At 40.0% G+C, this 22,175-nt stretch overlaps 1 protein-coding gene and 1 pseudogene across 1 annotated transcript in view; one reads left to right on the forward strand and one right to left on the reverse strand.

The window, feature by feature from the left end:
- The window catches only part of SLC30A8 (solute carrier family 30 member 8), a 39,029-nt gene extending 17,721 nt beyond the window's left edge, over positions 1 to 21,308 (forward strand). The window contains exons 3-8 of the mRNA XM_029923573.1: positions 6,327 to 6,473; positions 8,851 to 9,004; positions 13,268 to 13,418; positions 15,004 to 15,109; positions 19,722 to 19,856; positions 21,073 to 21,308. Coding sequence (XP_029779433.1) covers positions 6,327 to 6,473; positions 8,851 to 9,004; positions 13,268 to 13,418; positions 15,004 to 15,109; positions 19,722 to 19,856; positions 21,073 to 21,218 — 839 coding nt within the window. The 3' untranslated portion in view covers positions 21,219 to 21,308. The remainder of the gene's footprint in view (positions 1 to 6,326; positions 6,474 to 8,850; positions 9,005 to 13,267; positions 13,419 to 15,003; positions 15,110 to 19,721; positions 19,857 to 21,072) is intronic.
- Positions 309 to 1,021, reverse strand: LOC115279051 (annotated as a pseudogene).
- Positions 21,309 to 22,175: the final 867 nt, after the last annotated feature.

The following is a 22,175-nucleotide window of genomic DNA, read 5'->3' on the forward strand; positions in this document are numbered from 1 at the left end:
CTTGTCTTATCAATTTATCATCAATTTGAGATTGTGGAGTTAACACTATCTTAGAATGTAAAGATTCCATTTCCTTTGTTTTATTTCAAATTATTATTAATAAATGAAAACAAGTCATACATAGCCACTGATACTTTTAAGTACATTAGTCTTTCATAAGAAAAAAGACATAAAAATTTAGTATGAAGAAAGCATCCCCTAAACACTGAGTCTCTTAACAGAAAAAAAAAAAAAGCAATGTCATTAACTTTTCTTTCAAAGAAAGAAAGAAACATAAATCTGTTATGGTAAGTTTGGAAAGATAAATATTTCCTAGTCCCACAATATGTGTTTATTTTATACAATGTACTTGAGTGACGCAAGTCTATGAAGCTGGGATCTGTGGCAATCCGAATTCATCCACCAGGACTCCATCCTTATTCTTTGTGTCAGTGGGGACACCTTCTGGAATTGCAGGTACAGATGCTGCTTCATCCAAGTACGAACTGTCTTCGTCAGCCAGAAGCTCATCACCCAGTGCGTCCAACTCTGCTTCCAGGTCATCTTCGTTTACTTCTGGGGTGCCATAACTACAGCTCAGTGCTTCTTGGATTTCACTGGCATCTTCCATCATATCTTCTAGCTGGTCTTGCAAATCCTCAATCTGGTCAATTTTCACTTGCTTGTATGCTTTCTTCATTTCCTTTACTCCCAGTTTCATAGCATCAACCATGGTCTTGGTGTCCTTCAAAGACTGGATGGTATAATTGGCTTGTTCCATGTTAAACGACTGTTGGGTGAGATTGTCCTGCTGCTGCTCATACATCCGCTTTTGTTTTAAAACCCCCAAGGCTTTCTGTTTGACCATATTCTTGGCAGGACCCTCTCTCATCTTCTTGATCTGATCCTTATACTTCACTAGCTCAGCATCCAGTCGAGAAATCTTGTCAATAGATTCTGCCCTGCTGTCCACGGTGCCAATGCAGTCAGTCAGGCTGGGCGCCTGAGCCTTGGGTTTCGCTTTTCCGAAGAATCGGTTCATCCTGGGCGGACAAACTTTTTTTTAACGTTTTTAAATTTATTTTTAATACAGAGAGAGACAGAGCATGAGAGGGGGAGGGTCAGAGAGAGAGGGAGATACAGAATCGGAAGCTGGCTCCAGGCTCTGAGCTAGCTGTCCGCACAGAGCCCGACGGGGGCTCGAACCCACGAATGTGAGATCTGACCTGAGCCGAAGCCGGAGGCTTAACCGACTGAGCCACCCAGGCTCCCCCAAAGAAAACATTTTAAAAAAAATTTAAAAAAGGTGATATTCTGGAAATTCATAGCTTTCTAGATAAAGTCCTGACACCACCCCATGAAACACAGCTCAGTTAGACAAACTGGCTTGTTTCCTGCATCACTTTCTTCCTCTGCTTCTCCCTGAGTCCATGTCGATGCTCAGAACAGATGGCATCCTCTCCCCAGTTGACGTCTAATGAACAGTCTGAAATGAGATTGTCACCCATTCATAAAACTCACTTTTCTCCTTATACCTTTCCTATGACCTGACATTGTGCCTTAAAATGACATATTTCCAGGAGAGAGGGGAAGAAAAATTATTCACTTGAAGTGAACAAACCAATAACCCTCTTCCCTCTCATTCTTAATAATTAATTCATCTATGAGTTCTAAAAGAAAGTGATGTTTTCAGCAAAGAAATTAAATTGGTACTCACAGAATCATTTGGAATTTGAGCTGCATTGATTTTGAGCTTATTTTCCTAAAACATTGCTCTCATCATGTTAATTCTGTCTTCAAAACTCTTTAGTGGCTCCTCTTTGCCTAATTCAGTGCTTTACACCCATCTCCCCATCCTGGCAAGCACGAGAAATTTTACTGACTGGAGTAAACCCACCAAGGTGTTGTAGAGGAAGAGGCTTCCTCTGTGCTAAGTCCCACTTGGCTGCCCCAGGTGAGAAGAGATCAGTATGGTTGGAAAGCTCTGGCATTCTGGACAAAATGAAGAATTCTTACTTTGTCTTTCAAGTCCTTCCACCATCTGGCTGCCAAACTTTTAATCTTTTACTTCTTCACTACATGACTCTTCCATTTCAGCTATTTATTCATCCTCTGCCAAATAATTGTTGCACCTTAAAATCTCTGTAGCTTTTGCTTATGTCTTTTTATTTGAGTGGAAAAGGCCTCTCCTCATTCCCCACAATCATCAGAACCCTGCTCATCATTCAAAACCCCAACCAGATTCACCTCCTCCTTAAGCTATTCTTGACCAGGTCAGAGAAGGCAATTGTTATTTTCAGGTTACTTTTGGGAATCATACAGGATATGGGATTTGAGACAGGACTTGAAGTTTGTGTAGGAATTGAGGGGTGGTAAAAGAGGGAGATTTTAAAAAAGGGCTTTCAGAGAGAGGGCCCTGACTATTGGTGTGGTCCAGGAGGTGGTAAATATCAGCCTTGCCTGGAAAGATTTTAAGTGGGTAGGCCTCAAAAGGACAGGAAATCTGTATTCTTGGAAAGGAACTCAAGTGAGGGGCACCTGGGTGGCTCAGTCAGTTAAGCATCTGACTTTGGCTCGTGTCATGATCTCATAGTTTTTGGGTTTGAACCCCGCATTGGGCTTTCTGCTGACAGCAAGGAGCCTGCCTCAGATTCTCTGTCTCTCTGCCTCTCTCTGCCCCTCCCTTGCTTGCTGGCACACACACACGCTCTCTCTCTCTCAAAAATAAACATTTAAAAAATTAAAAGAGAAAAAAAAAGCAGTTCAAGTGATTTTTGATGCCATTGTAGTGGTCAGATATTGCCTGTTCGGGAAGCCTCCCCCTACTCACTGTGCTAATTCCATTTCTGGTCCTTCTGGACCAAAAACCTCATGCTCACAGGTGAGGCTGGGTATGAGATTCCCAGCTGGAGTCAGAGTCTCTGGGCTTTTTACAGGAAGGATACATGGCGGGTGGCATGGGGGGACTGTATCCTCTGCAAATACTCTGCTGTAGTGACGTAAACCTGGAGCATCAAGAGGCCAGCCTTCCTTGCTGAGAGTAAAGTAGTCTATCTTCAGTAAGACAATATAAATAACAATTAGAGCAGAACTGCCCCCCCCAAACATTATTTGAACTTTACGATTAGGCTTCACTAGAGCCAATCCCACCCTGATTTGTTCTCAGTTATTTGAGCCAATAAATTATCACTTGGTTGTTGTTGTTGTTGAAGCTAGTTTGAGTCAGGCATTTATTATTTACCACTGAACCTATCTAAGAATCTATCTAAGTCAGCGATGTAGGATAAAACACAGTGAGTGGAGAACAGAACTGGCCATGGAGCAGACTGGAGGAAGGAATTAAGGAAGGTGATAAGCCATCGTGTGTCCACTCCTAATGGCCTTTGAGCCTGTTGAATTGGGACTCTTTCTGAATGCTTGTGAAAATTACTAATTATGAAAAGGCCCTGACATGCACATGTACACAGGTACCCCTATTTGAAAAGGCAGATGTACAGACACTGAGACCTTACAAAAATCAGCTCAAGTGTGGCCATTACTGGAAGCAACTGAGAATGGTCAGAGAGAGATGCCCTGATGCAGAACTGTTTAGAGTGTAAAAAATGATAGAATGCAAGAGATTGCTAGATAGCAAAACAGCTGGGAGCTGGTAGGGGAAGACAGTAAGTAGTTTGGAGTACAAAAATTCTCTTAGTGTTACAAATTTAGGTGTCAAAACACACCATGTAAACTGTGGTGTGTTTTAATTACTTGTTAAATAATAACTGCATGCATTTTTGATATATCACTTTAAATAGTATAATAATGCTATTCATAAGACAGTTAAAGGACGATAGAAATATGAATTAATAGCATACAGTGGTGTTGTCCAGTAACAGGACACAGGCTGATGTTGTCAGAGAGACATTTTCTTCTTTCGATCCTGTCAGTATGTTTCTGTTCTCCACACAAAATGTCTTGTGTACATAACATACACTTCCTAGAGCTGAGGGAATATGAGACCCAGGCCCGGTGGCTCCCCCAGTGACCTCCTGTCCTGTTACCCCACAGGCCCTAAGAAGAGTATGTTTCCAGAACGTAGTCCTTAGTACCTCGTCTATCTTGTTATTAGTGCATTGCTTTCTACAACTGCCATAATCCGTAAATGAGTGCTGCTGTCTTACTTCATGCCTTCATGGCATTTTCTTGGCTATCACTGTTGTGTCTTTACCTCCAACTCCTTCTTCCTTCAGGTCAACCTCCACATCGCTGGCCAAGACGTCTTTCTTAACTACAGATCTGAGCATGTCACAACCTTATGCCTTAATATCACACTGAATTCCTGGATCCCATATCCATAGATCCGTATCCCATATCCTTTTCCCACAGGATAGAATTCAGATTCTTGGGTATGACATAATTTCCCAAGAGGATCCCCAACCCGCCTTTCCACTCTCATTTCTGGTTGTTCCTCCAGTACCCAACGCCTCTCACTATTCCACAAAGGTGCCATCTTCTTTCATTCCTCTCTGTTTTTGTTCTTGTCCTTACCTCTTCCTGAAAAAACCCTTCCCTTCTAGCACATTCTTACCCCTCTGTCCTGTGAAAAGTTCCTCAGTGCTCCCAAGGAGGGCAGTTTTCTGATCCTCTGGCCCATTGTACATGTCTACAGTACAGAGAATGTTAACAATGAGATCCCTGAAGGGAGGGACTGTGATTCGTTTAACTTTGGTTATCTTTGATTACCCCATTCCTGTACCACACACAGCAAGAGCTCAACAAACCCTGGTGGATGACTGTGTTAATTGCTGGTAATATCCATGCTTTCAGAAGCAAATACAAGCTCAGTCAGAAACTACCTCTTGCAAACAGTTTTCTCCATAGGATTTAGTATGGCTGTTCACAGTTTTCCGGACTATTCTTGTAAGTAGCAAGGATGGTTGCAAAAACGGTTCTCACTTCCCAGGTCTTCATAGAGGTGTGTTTCTTCCAAAGCAAGCCCTTTTTCTCTCCCAGTGACCTACTGATTCAGCTGGGCCTTTTGAAGAACCCCTCTGGGACTTGACTTAGGCTACGATTTAAGCCCAGCACATGGAATCCTCCCCATCATTCATTGCTGAGATTGCAGCTGACTATTTATCTGTACGTACTCATTCTCTGAGTAAGATATAATGCATTATTAACACAGCTTTATTAAGAGTCCCAAGTTTGGCAGATAGAGCAACATCAGAGGGTAATTGGAAGGAAAGCTGATTTGTTAGCAAAATGTTGCTTTTTGGCTAATGAATCATTCTGGTTTTTTGCACTGACAGCTCAGTAACAAGCTTGAAGACTACTTTGCTTCAGACCATTAAACTTTGACAAACCAGTTATTAACTACGGCTAGAGCCAGTGGTCTGTGGGGATTATTGCAATTATGAGCCATATCTGTAATTTTTAAGAGTCGTTAGCTGGGGCAAGATGGGTTGATGATGGAGGGGCTCCTGACTGATAGGGTCCATGGCCCCATTGTACACTGGCAACAGACGGCTGCTGTGGAGACTCGGTCAGCAACAGCTCTTTTTGGGGGAGGACGTGGTGAAAGCAGTAAAGACTGCTCTCAAAGAACGAGCCCTGTTTGGGAAGGAAGAGACAAGAATTTCTTCTGACTTGCATTTTGGAGGCTGGAGGTCTCTTCTTGGAGGATAACTCAAAGGCAGTAGAGAAGGCAACCCAACAGATTGAGAAGCAAGGTGGCACTACTATGGCTTGGGTTCTCTTCCTATGCTTCACTGGCTTCTTGTTATACTCAAGGCCCCCAATGGAAGGTGTCTGCCCCTTTGTTTACTGCTTCCTACTATTCATAATAGGGATCTTGAACTAAGGCAGATAATATAAATTAGTAGAGCAGAAGGAAGTGATAAAAACTGGGGTAAAATTACAAGTCAAATACAAACACAGCTGCGGGCTGTGACTCCTGGGTTACAGGCAAAAGTCCAAGTCCTCAGCCTGAAGTGTAAGACTCTTCAAATCCAGCCCACACATCTCCAGCCTCATCCTTTCGTGTTTTCTGAACTCTTATGTCCCGGTCCAACTGTGATGTTCTTTAAAGGTGATGTGACTCACACTCTCCAATTTCTATACCTTTGATCTCTCAGGAATGGCTGCAACCTTGAAATCCATTTCTATTTGTTCAAATCCTATCCACTCTCTGGGTATCTGGTTCTTGTAAAATTGGGAAGAAGAGGTAGACTAAATCAACATTAAGACCTTTTCTCTGATACAGTTTTGTGAGTCTGTGGCATGTTTCATCAAGTATGGTTAATATGCCTGTGAATCTAGTTGCATTCTGGGGCCCTTAGTCCCATGTGACATTCTGTATCCCTTAGGTGGACACATTGCTGGGAGTCTTGCTGTCGTCACAGATGCTGCCCACCTCTTAATTGACCTGACAAGCTTCCTGCTCAGTCTCTTCTCCTTGTGGCTGTCATCAAAGCCTCCTTCAAAGCAGCTGACATTTGGATGGCACCGGGCAGGTACAGGTCACCCATTGAGCATTAATGGCAAAGTAGTGCTGCATGGTCAAACCAAGGATAAAAACAGAAGGGACAAAGCAAAGCCTTGTTCAGAAATCCCTTAGAGGAACATCTGGTGTTCCGATAAAAAGGACATGTATGTGGAAACATGCATTTTCAAGGATGATTCGGCAAAAAGCCAGATTAATTGTGCCACCTCTACTCCAATGGAACAACAAGAGCACATGTATCACTTTCGCAGCCGCCCCAGCCCAAGGGTCTCAGTGTGCGGTAACAGCCACGATACCATTCATCAAGTCACTCTGCATCTGGGAGGGAGGATGGGGTAACACTTCTACCATTCGCAAAGTCAGGCACAGAGAGCCCAAGAGAGCTAGAGAGATTGAAGCACTTCTCACGTAAGTCAAGAATAGAATGTGAAGGAGAATTTAGGGCAGAACAAGAGTGGCCAACATGCCAACATGGCCAGCCTTCATTGGAAGGTACCTCTAGATACAGATCACAACTTACACCCTGACAACTGTGGGCTCTGGTTTTTCAAGAGTGGAATGGGAGGACATTCTCATTTCACATGAAATAATTTATCATTGCAAGTGTTTTGAATTGCCTTTCCTTTAACATTCAGAGAGAGGGAGAGAGGGAGAGAGAGAGGCAATAAACATCAAGAAAAATTTGTGACAATGTGACCTGAAGATGCTTTTCAGTCCCTGAACAGTGCTATGCTTGGAAAACATGTATTTTTGGTTGAGCACCTGCCATTTGTATAAAGTTTTACATGTACCCTCCCCTTTCTGATACTATTGGTCAAAGCTCTTTTGTAAACATAGTATGTTTTATAAACATAAGAACAACTCAAATTTAGAATACTGCTTGCACTTTCTCATCTTGGTGATGGAAGCTCATGAGCCTTGATGCTGTAGAAAACCATGGCTGTTGAGTAGCACTCTCTGCTTTCAGAGAAACATTCTAAAATATAGAGTATAATGTGGCCATAAAGCAATTTAATATGACTACTGTCACTAAAGAACTGGATTATTTTATTTTATTTTATTTTATTTTATTTTAATCTTATTTTAGAGAGCATGCATGCCTGCATGTGAGCAGTGGAGGGGAAGCGGGGAGAGAGAGAGAGAGAGAGACTTTGAAGCAGGCTCCATATTTAGTGTGGAGTCCTTGACACTTGGCTTGACCTCACCACTGTGAGATCATGACCTGAGCTGAAATCAAGAGTCGGATGCTTAACTGACTGAGCCACACAGTCACCCCAAAGAACTGGATGTTTAATTTTTTAATTTAAATGAATACAGCAACATGTGATGATGGTTACTATATTAGGCAGCACTGCTACATTAGACATGTAGATGAAAATGATCTAGCTTATCAAACATGTAAGTTCACGAATGACTTTGTTTAGGAAGAAGCTACGTATAAAAAGTGGATTTATTAAAAAATATTAAGTGGCTAATATAATAAGACAGGTGGCATGCGGATGTGGTGAAAATCATGAAGGTTGCATGTAAATGATTGGAGTTGGAGATACAATGGCCCCACACTGGGAAACAATATGTTACACTGTTCTGCTTTGAAAGGGAGAAGATCAACAGTAGAGAAGGTCCCTGGCCACATGACTCTCAGAGTATTTCTAGGCCCTTGAAGGCTTTTAGTACCTACCTACAAGGTTGAGTTACAGATTAGGAACTCCTAACGGAGCAAACGTGCTTTACTCAGCCTGCAGATGGAACACTGTCTTGTCTCTAAATATTAATATATGTGTTTCCACTCTGATACTTCTTTTCCATATAGTTACCCTTAAATTGCAGTGAGAGTGGGGATATACTCTGAGCTGCCTCTGTGTTTATAATATGCTGGGTATAATGAAACTCATTTTCATCAAGTACCCTCTGAAGCCTTCCCTTGTTACTATTTTATTCCATGCAAGGTACCTGTCCTGGTAACTTGTAAATGTTTTATGGTGAAATTAAGTTTCTAACTACATTTTGCTCTTTGTGTCTCATTATTTCATCTCCTAATAAGTTCCAATCATTTTAGCACCTGTTTAAATTAAAATCCCCGAGGAAAACAGCAATGGCAGATAGCAACTAATATGCTTTAAACATTTGCTAGAAATTACTTAGTAATATGGAGCATAATGAACTCAGATGCTGGTGTTTTATGAATGCAACATTAAAGTGAGTCATCTTAGTGCTAAAATCCATCTATACATTTGCTTTGTGAATCACAGAGTGAACTAGTTCGTTTACAGCCTCGTTTTGCAGGGGGACCAGTTAGGGGGAGGCAAGGAACATCAATGTCGTATGACTCTTGGGCGATTAAGGTGATTCACAAATTCTTTGTGTCTGTGTGCTTGAATCCCTAGAGATCCTTGGTGCCCTGCTGTCCATCCTGTGTGTCTGGGTGGTGACTGGTGTGTTGGTGTACCTGGCATGTGAGCGCCTGCTCTACCCTGATTACCAGATTCAGGCGACTGTGATGATTATCGTTTCAGGCTGTGCGGTGGCAGCCAACATTCTGTAAGTCACCCTGTGCGGATACAGACAGTGGGGTTTTTGTTGATGTTTGTTTTTGCTTGATTTTTCCATTTATGAAGATGTTGAATTGAATAAATTGCCAATGAGGCAGTACAGAGGCAGGATTTGAATCTAGATCCATGAGGCCCAGAATTGAGCTCCTAGCCAGTTTGCGCTTTCATACATATTGATGGTTCCATATGGGAAATGACTTACTCCTATTTTAAAAAATGTTTTATTTATTTTTGAGAGAGAGAGAGAGAGAGAGAGAGAGAGAGAGAGAGAGGGAGCGGAGGGAGCGTGAGCGGTGGAAGGGCAGAGAGAGAGGGAGACACGAATCCAAAGCAGGCTCCTGATCTGAGCTGTCAGCACAGAGCCTGGCTCAGGGATCAAACCCATGAAACATGAGATCATGATCTGAGCCGAAGTCAGATGCTTAACCAGCTGAGCCACCCAGGTGCCCCATCCTATTTGTTTTTTATTACATGATCACATTATGGGTTCCTAGGTGCTGGATTGGAAGGGATCTTAAATTTTATTTACTCCACTCCCCTTTCTACTTTTGAATGCTCTTTTGCAACATCCCCGTAAATAGTCATCAGTGTCATGTATTTTAACAGAAATAACGACAGGGAATATGTTCCTCTCAAAAACAGTCTATCTTATCTTCGTATTATTGTGACTGCATGAGAACTCCTTCTTAAGCTGTATTAGCTAAGCTCTCCAGTTTCCACCCATTGGCACATTCTCTTATCCAGGCAGTCTTAATTCATCCTTATGAGACATGTGATGTCTTACTGGACATGTGACCATTGCCATATTGGTCTGCTCCTACCTAAGTAAGCTACTTGATTGTCCATTAAAGGGTTGGGGGATGGAATAGGGGGTGGAGGAGGGCTGTTAAGTCCAGGTCTGTGGTCTTTTTTTGATTGATTTACTTCTTCCAATTTGATAGCCTGATTCTGGACAACCCTACTTAAAACTGTATCAACTACCTACTGACCCACCTACCTATCAATCATCTGTGGAACCTCTGACTATGTTAACTTAAATGGTAAAAGAAATTTGCAAATATGATTAAGTTCATAATGGACCTTGAAATGGGGACATTATCCTGGGTTATCCAGACAGGTCCAATGTAACCAGAAAGATCTTAGGAGAGGGACACGAGGTCAGAGTGAAGAGAAGATGCTGTATTGCTGGCTTTGAGGACAGAGAAAGGATCCTAGAGCTAAGGAAAGTAAGTGACCTCTAGAAGCTGGAAAAGGTAAGATAATGAATTCTTCCCTAGAATCTCCAGAAGGAATGCACACTCATTGTAGACTTCTGACCTCCAGAATCATAACACATTTATGTTGTTTTAAGCCACAGAAGCTTTGTAATAATTTGTTATAGCAGCAAAAACAGACCCATACACACCATCTGTGTATCATCTATCTATCTTGCAATGCAATATGATACATGCTATAAGTTAGGCTTATACCTGAAAGTGGAAAAGAATCACATTTTATTTTAATTTTTTAAAGGTTTTTTTTTTTTTTGAGAGACAGAGAGAGAGAGAGAGAGAGAGAGCACGAGCAGGGAAGGGTCAGAGAGAGAGAGATACAGAATCTGAAGGAGGCTCCAGGCTCTGAGCTAGCTGTCAGCAAAGAGCCTGATGTGGGGCTCAAACCCATGAACCGTGAGGTCATGACCTGAGCTGAAGCCAGACGCTCAACCGACTGAGCCACCCAGGCGCCCCAAAGAATCACATTTTAAACAGCACCTTTTAAGGAAGGCACCGTGGAATCTCTAATATTAGAGGAAAATCTGAATGTGTTCATTTTGGAAAAGCTCCTCAGGGCACTCTAATATCCATACCTTGTGCCTGCCTCAGTTCCTCACCTTTTAGGGTGCAAACTGTTGCTCTAAATCTCTGAGCCTAACAATTAGAGGAGTGGTATTTGATGGCTGTGACTGAGTAGATCCCTATTTCCATCCAGCTAACTTGAAAATGTGTTTCATATTGACACTGGGAGAAAAAGTGTGTGGAGATCAATGCAAATCTATCAGCACAAGGAGACAAATAAGGCAGAGCACACGTGCTGCTGACTGGGGGTCAATAACATCATCTTTGCATATGGAGAACAATATGTCCACAAGGCAGCAGGGAAAATGAAAATATTAATAATATCCCAAAACTCGTGTCATATAGGTTGTGTCAATGCTACATGAATATGAAGGCTACAGCTAGCTAACTTTACCATTAATCTAGAACCTTGATAATTGAGTTTGACTTTCTAAATAGATGCCATCCAAATTTTCTTCTTACAGCAACTGCTTTCGAACTTTGATCTTAACATTGCAAGTGCTTTTTCAACTTAGAAAGACAAGAGAATTAAAAAGTGGTGAATTACCTGCGCAAGTAGCTAGTTATTTATAGATAAATATACTGAGTGACTATAATGTTTTTTCCCCACACTGTGATTATAGGTTTCACAGCTAGATGCTGTGTTGCCTGAATACAGAAATATCAGAACCATAATTTGGAAATAAATCAATTCCTTGTAGACTTCAAATCTACAGAAAGTTAAGACAGAAAGTTCTAACAGAAGTTGCAAAGGGATTCTAGGATGAAGATTATTGACAGAGCCTTAAGGCTATTACATGTTAAGTTTTCTCTGCCTGAAGTATTCCCTCCTCTCCATCCTATACGTCTAACATAACCTTTCAAATCCAACTCAATTACTTTGTTTAACTAAATCAGACTTCTCTGTTGTATTATCTATAGTACCTGTTCTTAGTAGACTTATTAAAATAAGAATTTTTCATTTATGGGTATCTTTTAAAAATCTCTGCCATCTCCATCATACTTAAAGCTACACTGGAGAGGAGGGACCATGTCTGTTTCATTCACCTTTATACCCCAAGAATTTAACAGTGGCTGGCATACAATAGTCCCTAAGTTTTTTTTTAATAAAATGAGTGGAAGAATGAATGACAATGTGATGAGCACACATGGATAGATCTAGAAAGAGGGTATGTTAACTGCCAGCCATATTAAACTGTCTGAAGATTCTTAAACGGTAATTATTAATTCAGGATGACTTGACCACCTAAAAACCATACGTTACATAATGATCAAATATCGCTGGATAGGAGTCATTCTACTTCGTGGATTATGATCTTAGATTTAACAGACACTTTACCAGCAAACAGACTGGAATGTATGGTACTAACCAATAATTTTTTAAAACTTTTGTTCCAAAATAAAATCAGGTACATTATTTATAGTGCCTAATATTATCATTATCTCTTTGACTTGGATAAGGGATGTTAAATCTTTCAATATGTTATAATAAAGAGAGAATGAGGCCACAGATCATACTCTTAGGGCTGTATAAACATATATGTTTATATATATACATTTATATATATATGTATATATATACATATACACATATATTTACACACATATTTAATATATTAATATATTTTAGTCTCTTGTTAATAGCTAATATACACAAATACATCATTGGCCATTAAAAATTATTCAAATTTTAAATTCTCATAAAAATAAAATTAAGTAAAATAAAATATTATTGAAAATCCAACCTTAGTGAAATTTTATTTTGTTTTACCCCTTTATGCTGCTGTTTGCATTTGAAACCAGTATGTTTCATGAAGTTCCCACCAAAGCTCAGCTTTAAGGCTAGATCAGTGCCTGGCATTTAGTAGATGCTCAATAAATGATATTTTCCCTCCTTATTGTCAAATAATTTCATCTTGGAAGTGGTTCTTTCCAGTTTTAATGTGAACCAGAGTAGCATTAAGTAGATAGAAGAGAAAACGTGAACCTTTGTTGTATGTCCTTGTGTAAAAATTTAAAACTTGTATAATACATTTGTTTTCAAAACTAGTTCAAAATAGTACATTTTACAGCATTTATATTTCAACTATCTGCCATCTTGGGTAATACATGCTCTTGTCAACTGCTTCATTATACTGCATAGGTTTTCAATGGCTAATCTCATGTGTGCCAAGAACTTCCTTCTCTCTTTCTTTCTTTCTTTTTATTTTTGAGAGACAGAGAGAGACAGCATGAGCATGGGAGGGGCAGAGAGCGAGGGAGACACAGAACCAGAAGCAGGCTCCAGGCTCTGAGCTAGCTGTCAGCACAGAGCCTGACACAGGGCTCGAACCCACGAACATGAGATCTGACCTGAGCTGAAGTCAGAGGCTTAACCGACTGAGGCACCCAGGTGCCCCCATCCTTCTCTCTTTCAGACTAAGTGTGATTTTGCACCAGAGACACACTGGACACAATCACAAGGAAGTGCAAGCCAATGCCAGTGTGAGAGCAGCTTTTGTGCATGCCCTTGGAGATCTATTTCAGAGCATCAGTGTGTTAACTAGTGCACTTATTATCTACTTTAAGGTGAGTATGTTTGAGTTTATCACTGTCATAGTAAGTTTATAGATTAGGTAGTTCAGAAGCTGACTTGCCAATATTAACTTAAATGAAGATGGTCAGCCTATACTTGCCTATACCAATTACTTCACAAGGTTTAAACAAACAAACAAACATTCAAAGTCCAAAACCTTAGACTTTCCAAATTCCTAAGTACTATGTATCCAATTGTAGGGCAGCCAGTTCTTTTCAGAAAGTAGTTCCTTTTGTCATGGAGTTAAGACGAACAACGGTCAACCATGGATACCTTAGGATTCTTGGATTGTAAGCAACAGAAAAGATATCTAGTTTACTTAAGAAAAAATATATTTACTAGCTGAAATTTAGTGGATGTACTCTTAGATGGAAATCAAGGTAGAAATCAGGGCAACATTAGGTACCCTAGATTTCAGAAACTGTACAAATTCTATCCTAGTCAGCAGTGCAGAAATGAGTGAGTCAACTTTCTCCATTTCTTTCCATTCTGCTGGAGGTTCGTATTTCTGGGAAAGAGAGTCCACCAGACCTAGCTTGGGTCTTGTACCTGCTGCTTGGCTGAGGAGGGAGAGCACCTGATTGATTGTCCCACCAATATCACTCCCAATGGGGAAAGATAATTCACCACCACCCCATCAGGTGTTAATGGAAAGTTGGGATGGATCCTGGATGAACCTCTAATCCTAAGCAAACATTTCCTATAGATCTGTATTTGTTGTACCAAGAACTAACAGAAGTGGGTTGGGGTACAGGTGGGGGAAATGGAAAAGAAGAGCATTTATCTCTGTTGTTTGCATCTTGATTGTCCAGTTATCAGGGAGTCTTTATTACTTTTACTAAAAAATGAAAACACATAAATAAAAGTTAAAAAGACATATCTGAATTCAATTGAACAAATATCCACTGAACACTTTAAGGCAAAATTATTCACACTTGTGCTGGGTAGTGGAGTTTGTTTCTCAGAGGTGGCAAAGCATGGAGTTTTCTGTGGCACAAACTTCACCCAGGGCAGAAGAACAGGTATCTCTTCTGGAGTAATGGCTCCAGTGGTGAGACCGGGCAAGAATGAGGCCTCAGCTCATACTCTTAGGACTTAATCAAAGATGCCTATCTTGAATATGTGTCATCTTGAGGAGGGAAAGGAAGCAACCTCATTCTGTCAAGACCAACCTCCAGCTGGACCTTGGTCACATGCAGCCTCTAGGCAGGTGATGCCCTTTCCTCTCATCATAAGGAAGACTGAAAAACCTTTGACTCTTCAAAACTCATGCATATTTTCATCACATACTCTGTGCTTCTATTAAAAGAAAAGTCAAATCAGGCCTTTGGAAAGAACACTCAAGGACACTCTCCCTTATGTCTTAAATTTAATTTTTAAATTTCTTCAGCTACTGAGAGTTTAAAGCTTAAAAGAAGGATTAAATCTTCAGGAAGTCTTGCGTCTGAGTTGGATGTCAAGTTTCAGGGAGGCGAAAGGATGATAGAAAAAGAAGCAGGGAGGTTTTCTCCTTTTGTTAATAAGACTTTCTGCATGGAAGGCCTGAATTTGGTTAACTGAAGTCCTTATATTTTCTAGCCAGACTATAAAATGGCTGACCCAATCTGCACATTTGTCTTTTCCATCCTGGTTTTGGCCAGCACCATCACTGTCTTAAAGGACTTCTTCATCTTACTCATGGAAGGTAGGAGTGCTTTTATTATTATTTCCAGCATCAGTGTTTTCTCTTCTCTATAATCACAGAAGGGAATGGCATCAAGGCAAATCCACTGTTAATTTGCATTATGAGGAAAATATAAATTTACAAGGAATTTTTGTGGAAACAAATATTATGATTTTTATTCCTATGGGAACAAATAAAAATAATTGCCTTCTCTTTTTCCCTCCAGCAACTATTAAATGATATGGTATACAATAAAAACAATATGTACAAATACTAAGGATAGGCACTGGGGGAGATATTGCAAAAAATATAAATTTCTCTCTAGATATGGAAAAGGCCTAAGAAAAACTGAATAAGCTCTCTCTTAGGCAGCATTATAACTACTATAAAGGGCTTGCCTGAAACCCTTGTTAGACCGAACCAGCACTCAAACTTCAGTGCATTAGAATCACTTGGGGTCTGTTAAACCACAGATTTCTGGGCCCACCCCAATAGTTCCTGAACTCGTAGGTCTGGGGCAGCATCTGAGAATTTGAATTTCTAAGAAGATATTGATGTTGCTGGTCCAAGGACCACACTTTGAGAAGCATTAGAATGACCTTTTCATACTACTTATGGTTACTACACAAAGGCCCTGAGAATGGAACCTAGAAAAGTCCATCAGAATTAGAAATTTGCATCAGATCAAGCATTTGGATGATCAAGAATATCCAGGCATTGGCTTGAACTTTTCTTTTTTGTCCAGCACATTTGACACAAGGCAGACAGACTCTCAGAGTGCAGGTGCCTTCACAAAAGCCCACATTTCCTTAGTGTTCACTGCTGAGCACATGCTTAAGGGTTTTGTTCCACTGGGCACCATAATTGTTGGAGGAGGATGTTGACAATGGTGAATCACAAGATGGAGTCAAAGGTGACTAACAAGTGAACGTGCTCTCTCTGAGGGTAACGATATTTGGGTTGTAAAGTCACAAACACATCCATTTCCTTTCCTGACGGCCTAGTACTGAGCTGTAGCTTTGTTCCTATTCCTGAACTCTGCTGATGTACGGGTTGATAAAAGGCAAATGCGTGTACATTGGAGATGAGAATATTCCACTCTCTATGTCTCTCAGTATTGCTTTTTGCATGTGATTATCTCTTTTTATTTAAGGAAAATGTAGCTAATTATTGAAGCTGGTCGGTAACTCCTACCTGGAAGATGCTTAATTTTTACACTAGGTTTACAAATTAGGTTAGCATAAAATAATATTTGTACTTATAAAAAGCTATAAAATTATAAAAAGTCTCTCCAGTATTTTACCTTTGAATTTTCAGTCCCATTCTTCAGGGTAACACCTACTGATAAGTTGCCCCCAAATATCTGTGCATTGACATATATTTATATATCCATATGTCTTTTATTATACAAACAGAATTTTGCATTAATACATGTTTTGCTCTGCACTTTGCTTTCTTTACTTGGAGGTCTTTCCACATTAGCATATATAGAGATACACCTTATTCCTTTTCATGGTACAAATATTCCACTCTATGCATGTACTTCCTTATTGATGATATCACAAACTATGGTATAGTTACCATTCTCCGTATGTGTGTATATATATGTACATATATATACACCATTCTGTATATATACGTGTGTGTGTGTATATATATATGTGTATATAGTGTTTGTATATCTGTGGCATACTCCTAAAAGTGGCTTTGCTATTTCAAAAGTTATATGCATTTAAAAATTTGATAGATATTGCCATTTCTACCAAAGATGCCATTTCAATTTCTTTCTCACCAACAGTATATAACAATGCCCATTTCCTCACATCCTCACCATCATTGAGTATTATCAAAATGTTGATTTTTTTCTAATATGATAGGTGAAATATATCTTATTGACCCTATATGCAGTTCCTTCATTATGAGAGATACTGAGTGACTTTTCATATATTTATTAACTTGGGTAATTTGTTTTTAAACACTAATTCGTTATTTTCCTGGATGCATTGATATTTTTGCAGGCTCTCCCTCAGGGAAAGAAGTTTCTAGTATATGATGAAGCACTGAAGCCAGTGGGAACATATCTTCTTGTTTGTTGATATTATTTTACAGAGTAAAATAAGTAACAGTGGACATGTGTTCTCCTTAAACGTAATGAGATAATAGAAGCAAGAGAAAAGGGAGTAGTGGAATAGTGATTGCATCTCAAGGGTCTTGGACAATGACAATAGGTCTTTAAAGGGTCAAACAAAACTCCTCAGAGGCGACACATTAGGCCTATTAGTCAGCTTTCCAGTTGCAATACTTAGAGTCTACTGTTTGCATAACATTTCACACTTAGAGCTTGGACTTTAGAGTCTCACATCTCCCTTATCTAAGCAATGCTTCTTAACCTCTCTGATTCCCAATTTCCTCTCCCCCAATTAAACAGGAATTATAACGCTGATAATTAGCTCTTAAAGTTCATAGATCTTAGATAATCACTATGAGTATAGTACTTAAACCAAACCTTGACATATGGTAGTTTCTCAATAAAGGTATGTTATTATCATTACAATATAACAATGTTACAATGTAACAGTGCCACCATGACCCCATTCTATGGCCAATTTGAGAATTCTTTCGTTTCTAGTGCCCTGAGCTCACAGAGTGAAAGAACATGTTGACCAGCTCTTTGTTATCTCCATGAAACAATATGAAGTGGGATTAAACTAAAATCAAACTTTATGGAATTTTAATATTAGTCCCAAGGAGGAAGTTTCCATGCACAAGTTTCTTTAATCCTGAAAAAGGAGCTTTAAGGATTCCCTATTTGTTTATTCCTTTAGATTATTCTTGGGGTGCTAGGTGGCTCAGTCGGTTAAGCGTCTAACTTTAGCTCAGGTCATGATCTCATGGCTCGTGAGTTCAAGCCCCACTTCAGGCTTTGTACTGACTGACAGCTTAGAGCCTGGAGCCTGCTTCCAACTCTGTGTCTCCTCTCTCTCTCTGCTCCTCACTGCTTGCACTCTGTCTCACAAAAATAAACATTAAAAAAAAATTAAAGTTATCTTGATTAGCTGCTCATTACAATCATTCGGGAAGCTTTCTAAAAATACTTGCACCTAGGCCCCCCCATACCCAGAGATTCCAATTTAATCGAATGGGGTAGGGCCTGGCTTTATGTTTTTTAAACATGCAGCCCAGCTTAGGAACTACTGCAAGGCAGAGCTGCCCAGTGGCCCGCAGATGTTAGTGCAGTGGTTCTCAACCTTAGTTGTATGTTAGAGTCACCAAATCAGTCCAAAAAGAAAAATACTGATGCTTCATCTTATCCCCAGATGGTCTGATTTAATTGGTCATGGGGGTAACCTGGTGATCAGGATTTCTAATACCTCCTCTGATGATACTAATGTGCAGTCAGGTTGGAGAGCCATATCAACCATATCAAAAGCCTGTTGATTTCAGAGCCTCATCCATAGAAATTTTCTTTAGGGGGACTGGAATGAATCTAAGACATATTTATTTTTAACCAACACACCAGGAGTCTGTGTTGTGTCTATATGATTGAAGCAGAAGCCAAAAGGTGGTCATCCTTAACTTTTCATCCTCTTTGGGTTAGTTGGCAGGGATTTAATTATTGCATCAAAAAGTTTGATCATTTTTATGTTGGTTGAGTTGATTAAAAAATAGTTTTATCCATTGTTATGCTGGTTGGGTTGATTTAAGAAAAGAACTTATGTTAAACTGAAGTGTTTTACAATTCTAACCACCCATTAGCTCGCCTTCTGTCTAGCCAAAGCAAGGACAATTAACATTTCCATATTCTTTCCTCTTCCAAGTGACAATCCTTGTAATATTTGCAAAAAGTGATCCTTCTGGCCTCAGCCTTCACTTCTTCAGGCTGGAGAAACCCCAGCACCTTTTGTCTCAAAGAGTAGCTGATTGGCTGTCAGGGCCCCTCCCTCCTTGCGTGCCTCATACAATTCCTTTAGAAGCAAGAATGGTGTCAAACTCTGACATTGTATGACCCAGACATTAAACCCTGACTCATGTACCTAAATAAATAAGAATTCGAGAAACGGTATTACAATGTTAGGATCATCTATTAAGCCAGTTTAGTTAGTGACCTGTTGGATAACTACTATTTACATAGCATTGCAGTATACAAAGAACAGATATTTTCCCATTTGCTCCTCAAAGAATTCAGTGTACATATTGCTCTTATCACCCCTGTTTTACTACAGATGTGCTGAGGATCAGAGAAGTTCCAAGATTTGGGTAAATTCATGGTAGTCGTGGTCAGAATGCTAACCCAGAATTATTTTATTCCAAATCCCACGTTCCCTCATTTTGTTTTTTTAAGCAAAGATATCTTTGCTTTAGCAAATATGATTGGAAAAATCTCAGTTGGTTTAGTGACACACCCTGGAAACCAAGAATGATCTCTATCTCTGGTTATTGCATAGTAACTTCTTTGAAGTTAAGCCCTTTGAAAGAGTCAGGTGAATTTAATTTGTAAACATCTGAAGTAAGAAACCAGAAAAGGGGAAGGCACGTTGATATTCTGGGGAAGATTTTGCAGCCCCATTTAGCCATGTTAATGAGCTGTATTTAGTCACATAACAAACAGCCTCCCCGGCTTTCCTCTTATCAGGGGTGCCAAAGAACGTGAATTACAAAGACGTGAAAGAGCTCATCTTAGCCGTGGATGGAGTGCTGTCTGTGCACAGCTTGCACATCTGGTCTCTAGCAATGAACCAAGTGATCCTCTCGGCTCATGTTGCTGCAGGTCCGTGAGTTTTGTAAACACCCTGCCAAAATTCAGTCCTTGCCCTGTAAACTCAATAATTTCTCTCCTTTTTGTACAGCTGCCCTTCATGTCTGTTGCCTGTCAGAACAATTGTAAAGTGTTTCCTATTACCAGAGACCTTTGGGAAAAGCCCTTGTTGGTGTTATCATAGCAATAGTGACACTGAGGACATCTCTGAGGCAGACTGCAGAGGGTAGTGGGTAGAACAAATGGCTAAAATGCCACCCAAAGTTCAAGGTCTTCAATTCTGAAAATTAGATCTCACCTGTTTGACTTGGTGCCCAATGAATTAAATAATGGGATGAGCTCAACAATAAACTTCATTGAATTATTTCCTGTGTCTAAGATGCTCTGCCTCTCACTGAACATAAAAAAAAAAAAATGAAGGAGACCTAGGTCCCATCCTTAAGATTCTAACAAGTTAGAAGATATGCCAATAGGAATTAATGGTGATTCGCTCACTGGATGGTTAGAAATGATATATTAGGCTGCTAAAAAATAACTCAAGAAGTTACTTAGAGGCTGGGTGCAGGAACACTAGCCACAGGCATTTGAGGACTATGCTTTCTCAGATGTCTTCGTCTTTGCTGAGAGGCTCAGATCTGGCTACAGCTAATTTATAGCACCTACTACACCAATATTTCACTGCAGATGGAAGAATCTAGAAAACAATCAGGTTACTATGGAGGAAATCTTACCACCTCCTGATGCCTTTTGGGATAGGAGAGAAGATGGCAGTGAGGTTGCTGCTCAAAGAAGAGTCTGTGGGGAGTGCTAACTGTTTCCCGGTTCCTATCACTAGTCTTGATATAAATGCTGATTAGATACAAGGGCTGCAATGCAGAGATCTCTGGGGACTGGTGGGAAGGGCTGTATAAAAACATAAGAGCTTTGTCTTGGCTTTTTTTCAGGCCTTATCTCCCCTTCCACGCTCATCTTTTAGGAGGGTCAGACCCAAGAGAGAACTGTGGGCAGGAAGTGTTTCCATAGTGATGGGTACTTTGCTGTTCTAGAATTTCCCCCTATATTGTCTGTGTGGAGATAGCGGACTGTCAGAACCAAAGCCCCTTCTCCTGAGTGCTCCGCCTGTGGCCCTCCCCACCAGCTTAAAGACAGAGTACTTGAGGTTGGAAATTTAGCTGTCACCTATGTGTGTGCAGTCAGCGCCCATCTCACTGTGGTTCTTTCTCAACAGCAGCCAGCAGGGACAGCCAGGTTGTTCGAAGAGAGATTGTTAAAGTGCTCAACAACAGCTTTACTGTGCATTCACTCACCATTCAGATGGAGTCTCCAGCTGACCAGGACCCTGACTGCTTTTTCTGTGAAGACCCCCGGGACTAGCTCAGTCACAATGTCAATTTCCAGAGTTTGATGGCCCATTCTACGCTGCTCTGCAGTTTCTGGAATATAAGAAATAAAGAACCAAAAAAACAAGTTTGAGAAATTTGTGATACAGTACGGTGCACATCTTATCCTTTTTTTAATTTAGCTCCATCCACCATGAATGAAGATGCATATAGATTCATTAATCAATTGGATTATCAACTCCTCAGGAGCTGTGTTCAATTACAGGAATGTGTGTATAGACTATTCCTGACTGGGGCTGGGATAATAGCTGTTTGTAACCATAGGCAACAAAAAGTTCATCTCCCTTCAGTAATGCATCCTGAGGATGAGTGGGTAAAATTGAACTCAGGAAAATCTTATTAGGAATCAGTGCCAAGGTAAAGTCAGAAATTTCTCTAAAAATAGGAGAAAAAAAAGCAAAACAGGAAAAGCTAAATGAAGTTAAAAGAGATTCTAGAAGCTTAACATCCAACTAGAGCTTGACTCTCTCACTAATTTATAATATGATTTGGAGCAATATCTTTTTGCTCCCTATTAGCATCACTATTCATTAAATGTGGTAGAAATGTCCTCTTTCCTTCTCACTTACAAATTATGTTTTAACATGTCTGAAACTATTGAATGGTATTTTACTTCTCTGTAAAAGCTCTGGACAAATGAAAAATTATGAAATTGTTGCTTTTTGAGTGTTTTCACATGGTGTGACCTAATAATAAGAAGGCACAGAGCATCAGAGTACTTATTACAGGTCATAAGGAAACTAATTTAGTCAAAGAATTAAGAACTCCCAGGTCTTGAATAATATTTATGGAATATCAACTATTGTCCAGGCATTGTACAAGTCTATGTAGATGTGTCACCTCATTTCATTTGAATGACAAATTTGGAAGTTGGAATTAATACTATCATTATAAAGATAAGGTCATAGGCTCTCAGAGGTTAAGTAATTTA

Source organism: Suricata suricatta, chromosome 15 (genome assembly GCF_006229205.1).
Source record: "Suricata suricatta isolate VVHF042 chromosome 15, meerkat_22Aug2017_6uvM2_HiC, whole genome shotgun sequence".
Classification (NCBI taxonomy): domain Eukaryota; kingdom Metazoa; phylum Chordata; class Mammalia; order Carnivora; family Herpestidae; genus Suricata; species Suricata suricatta.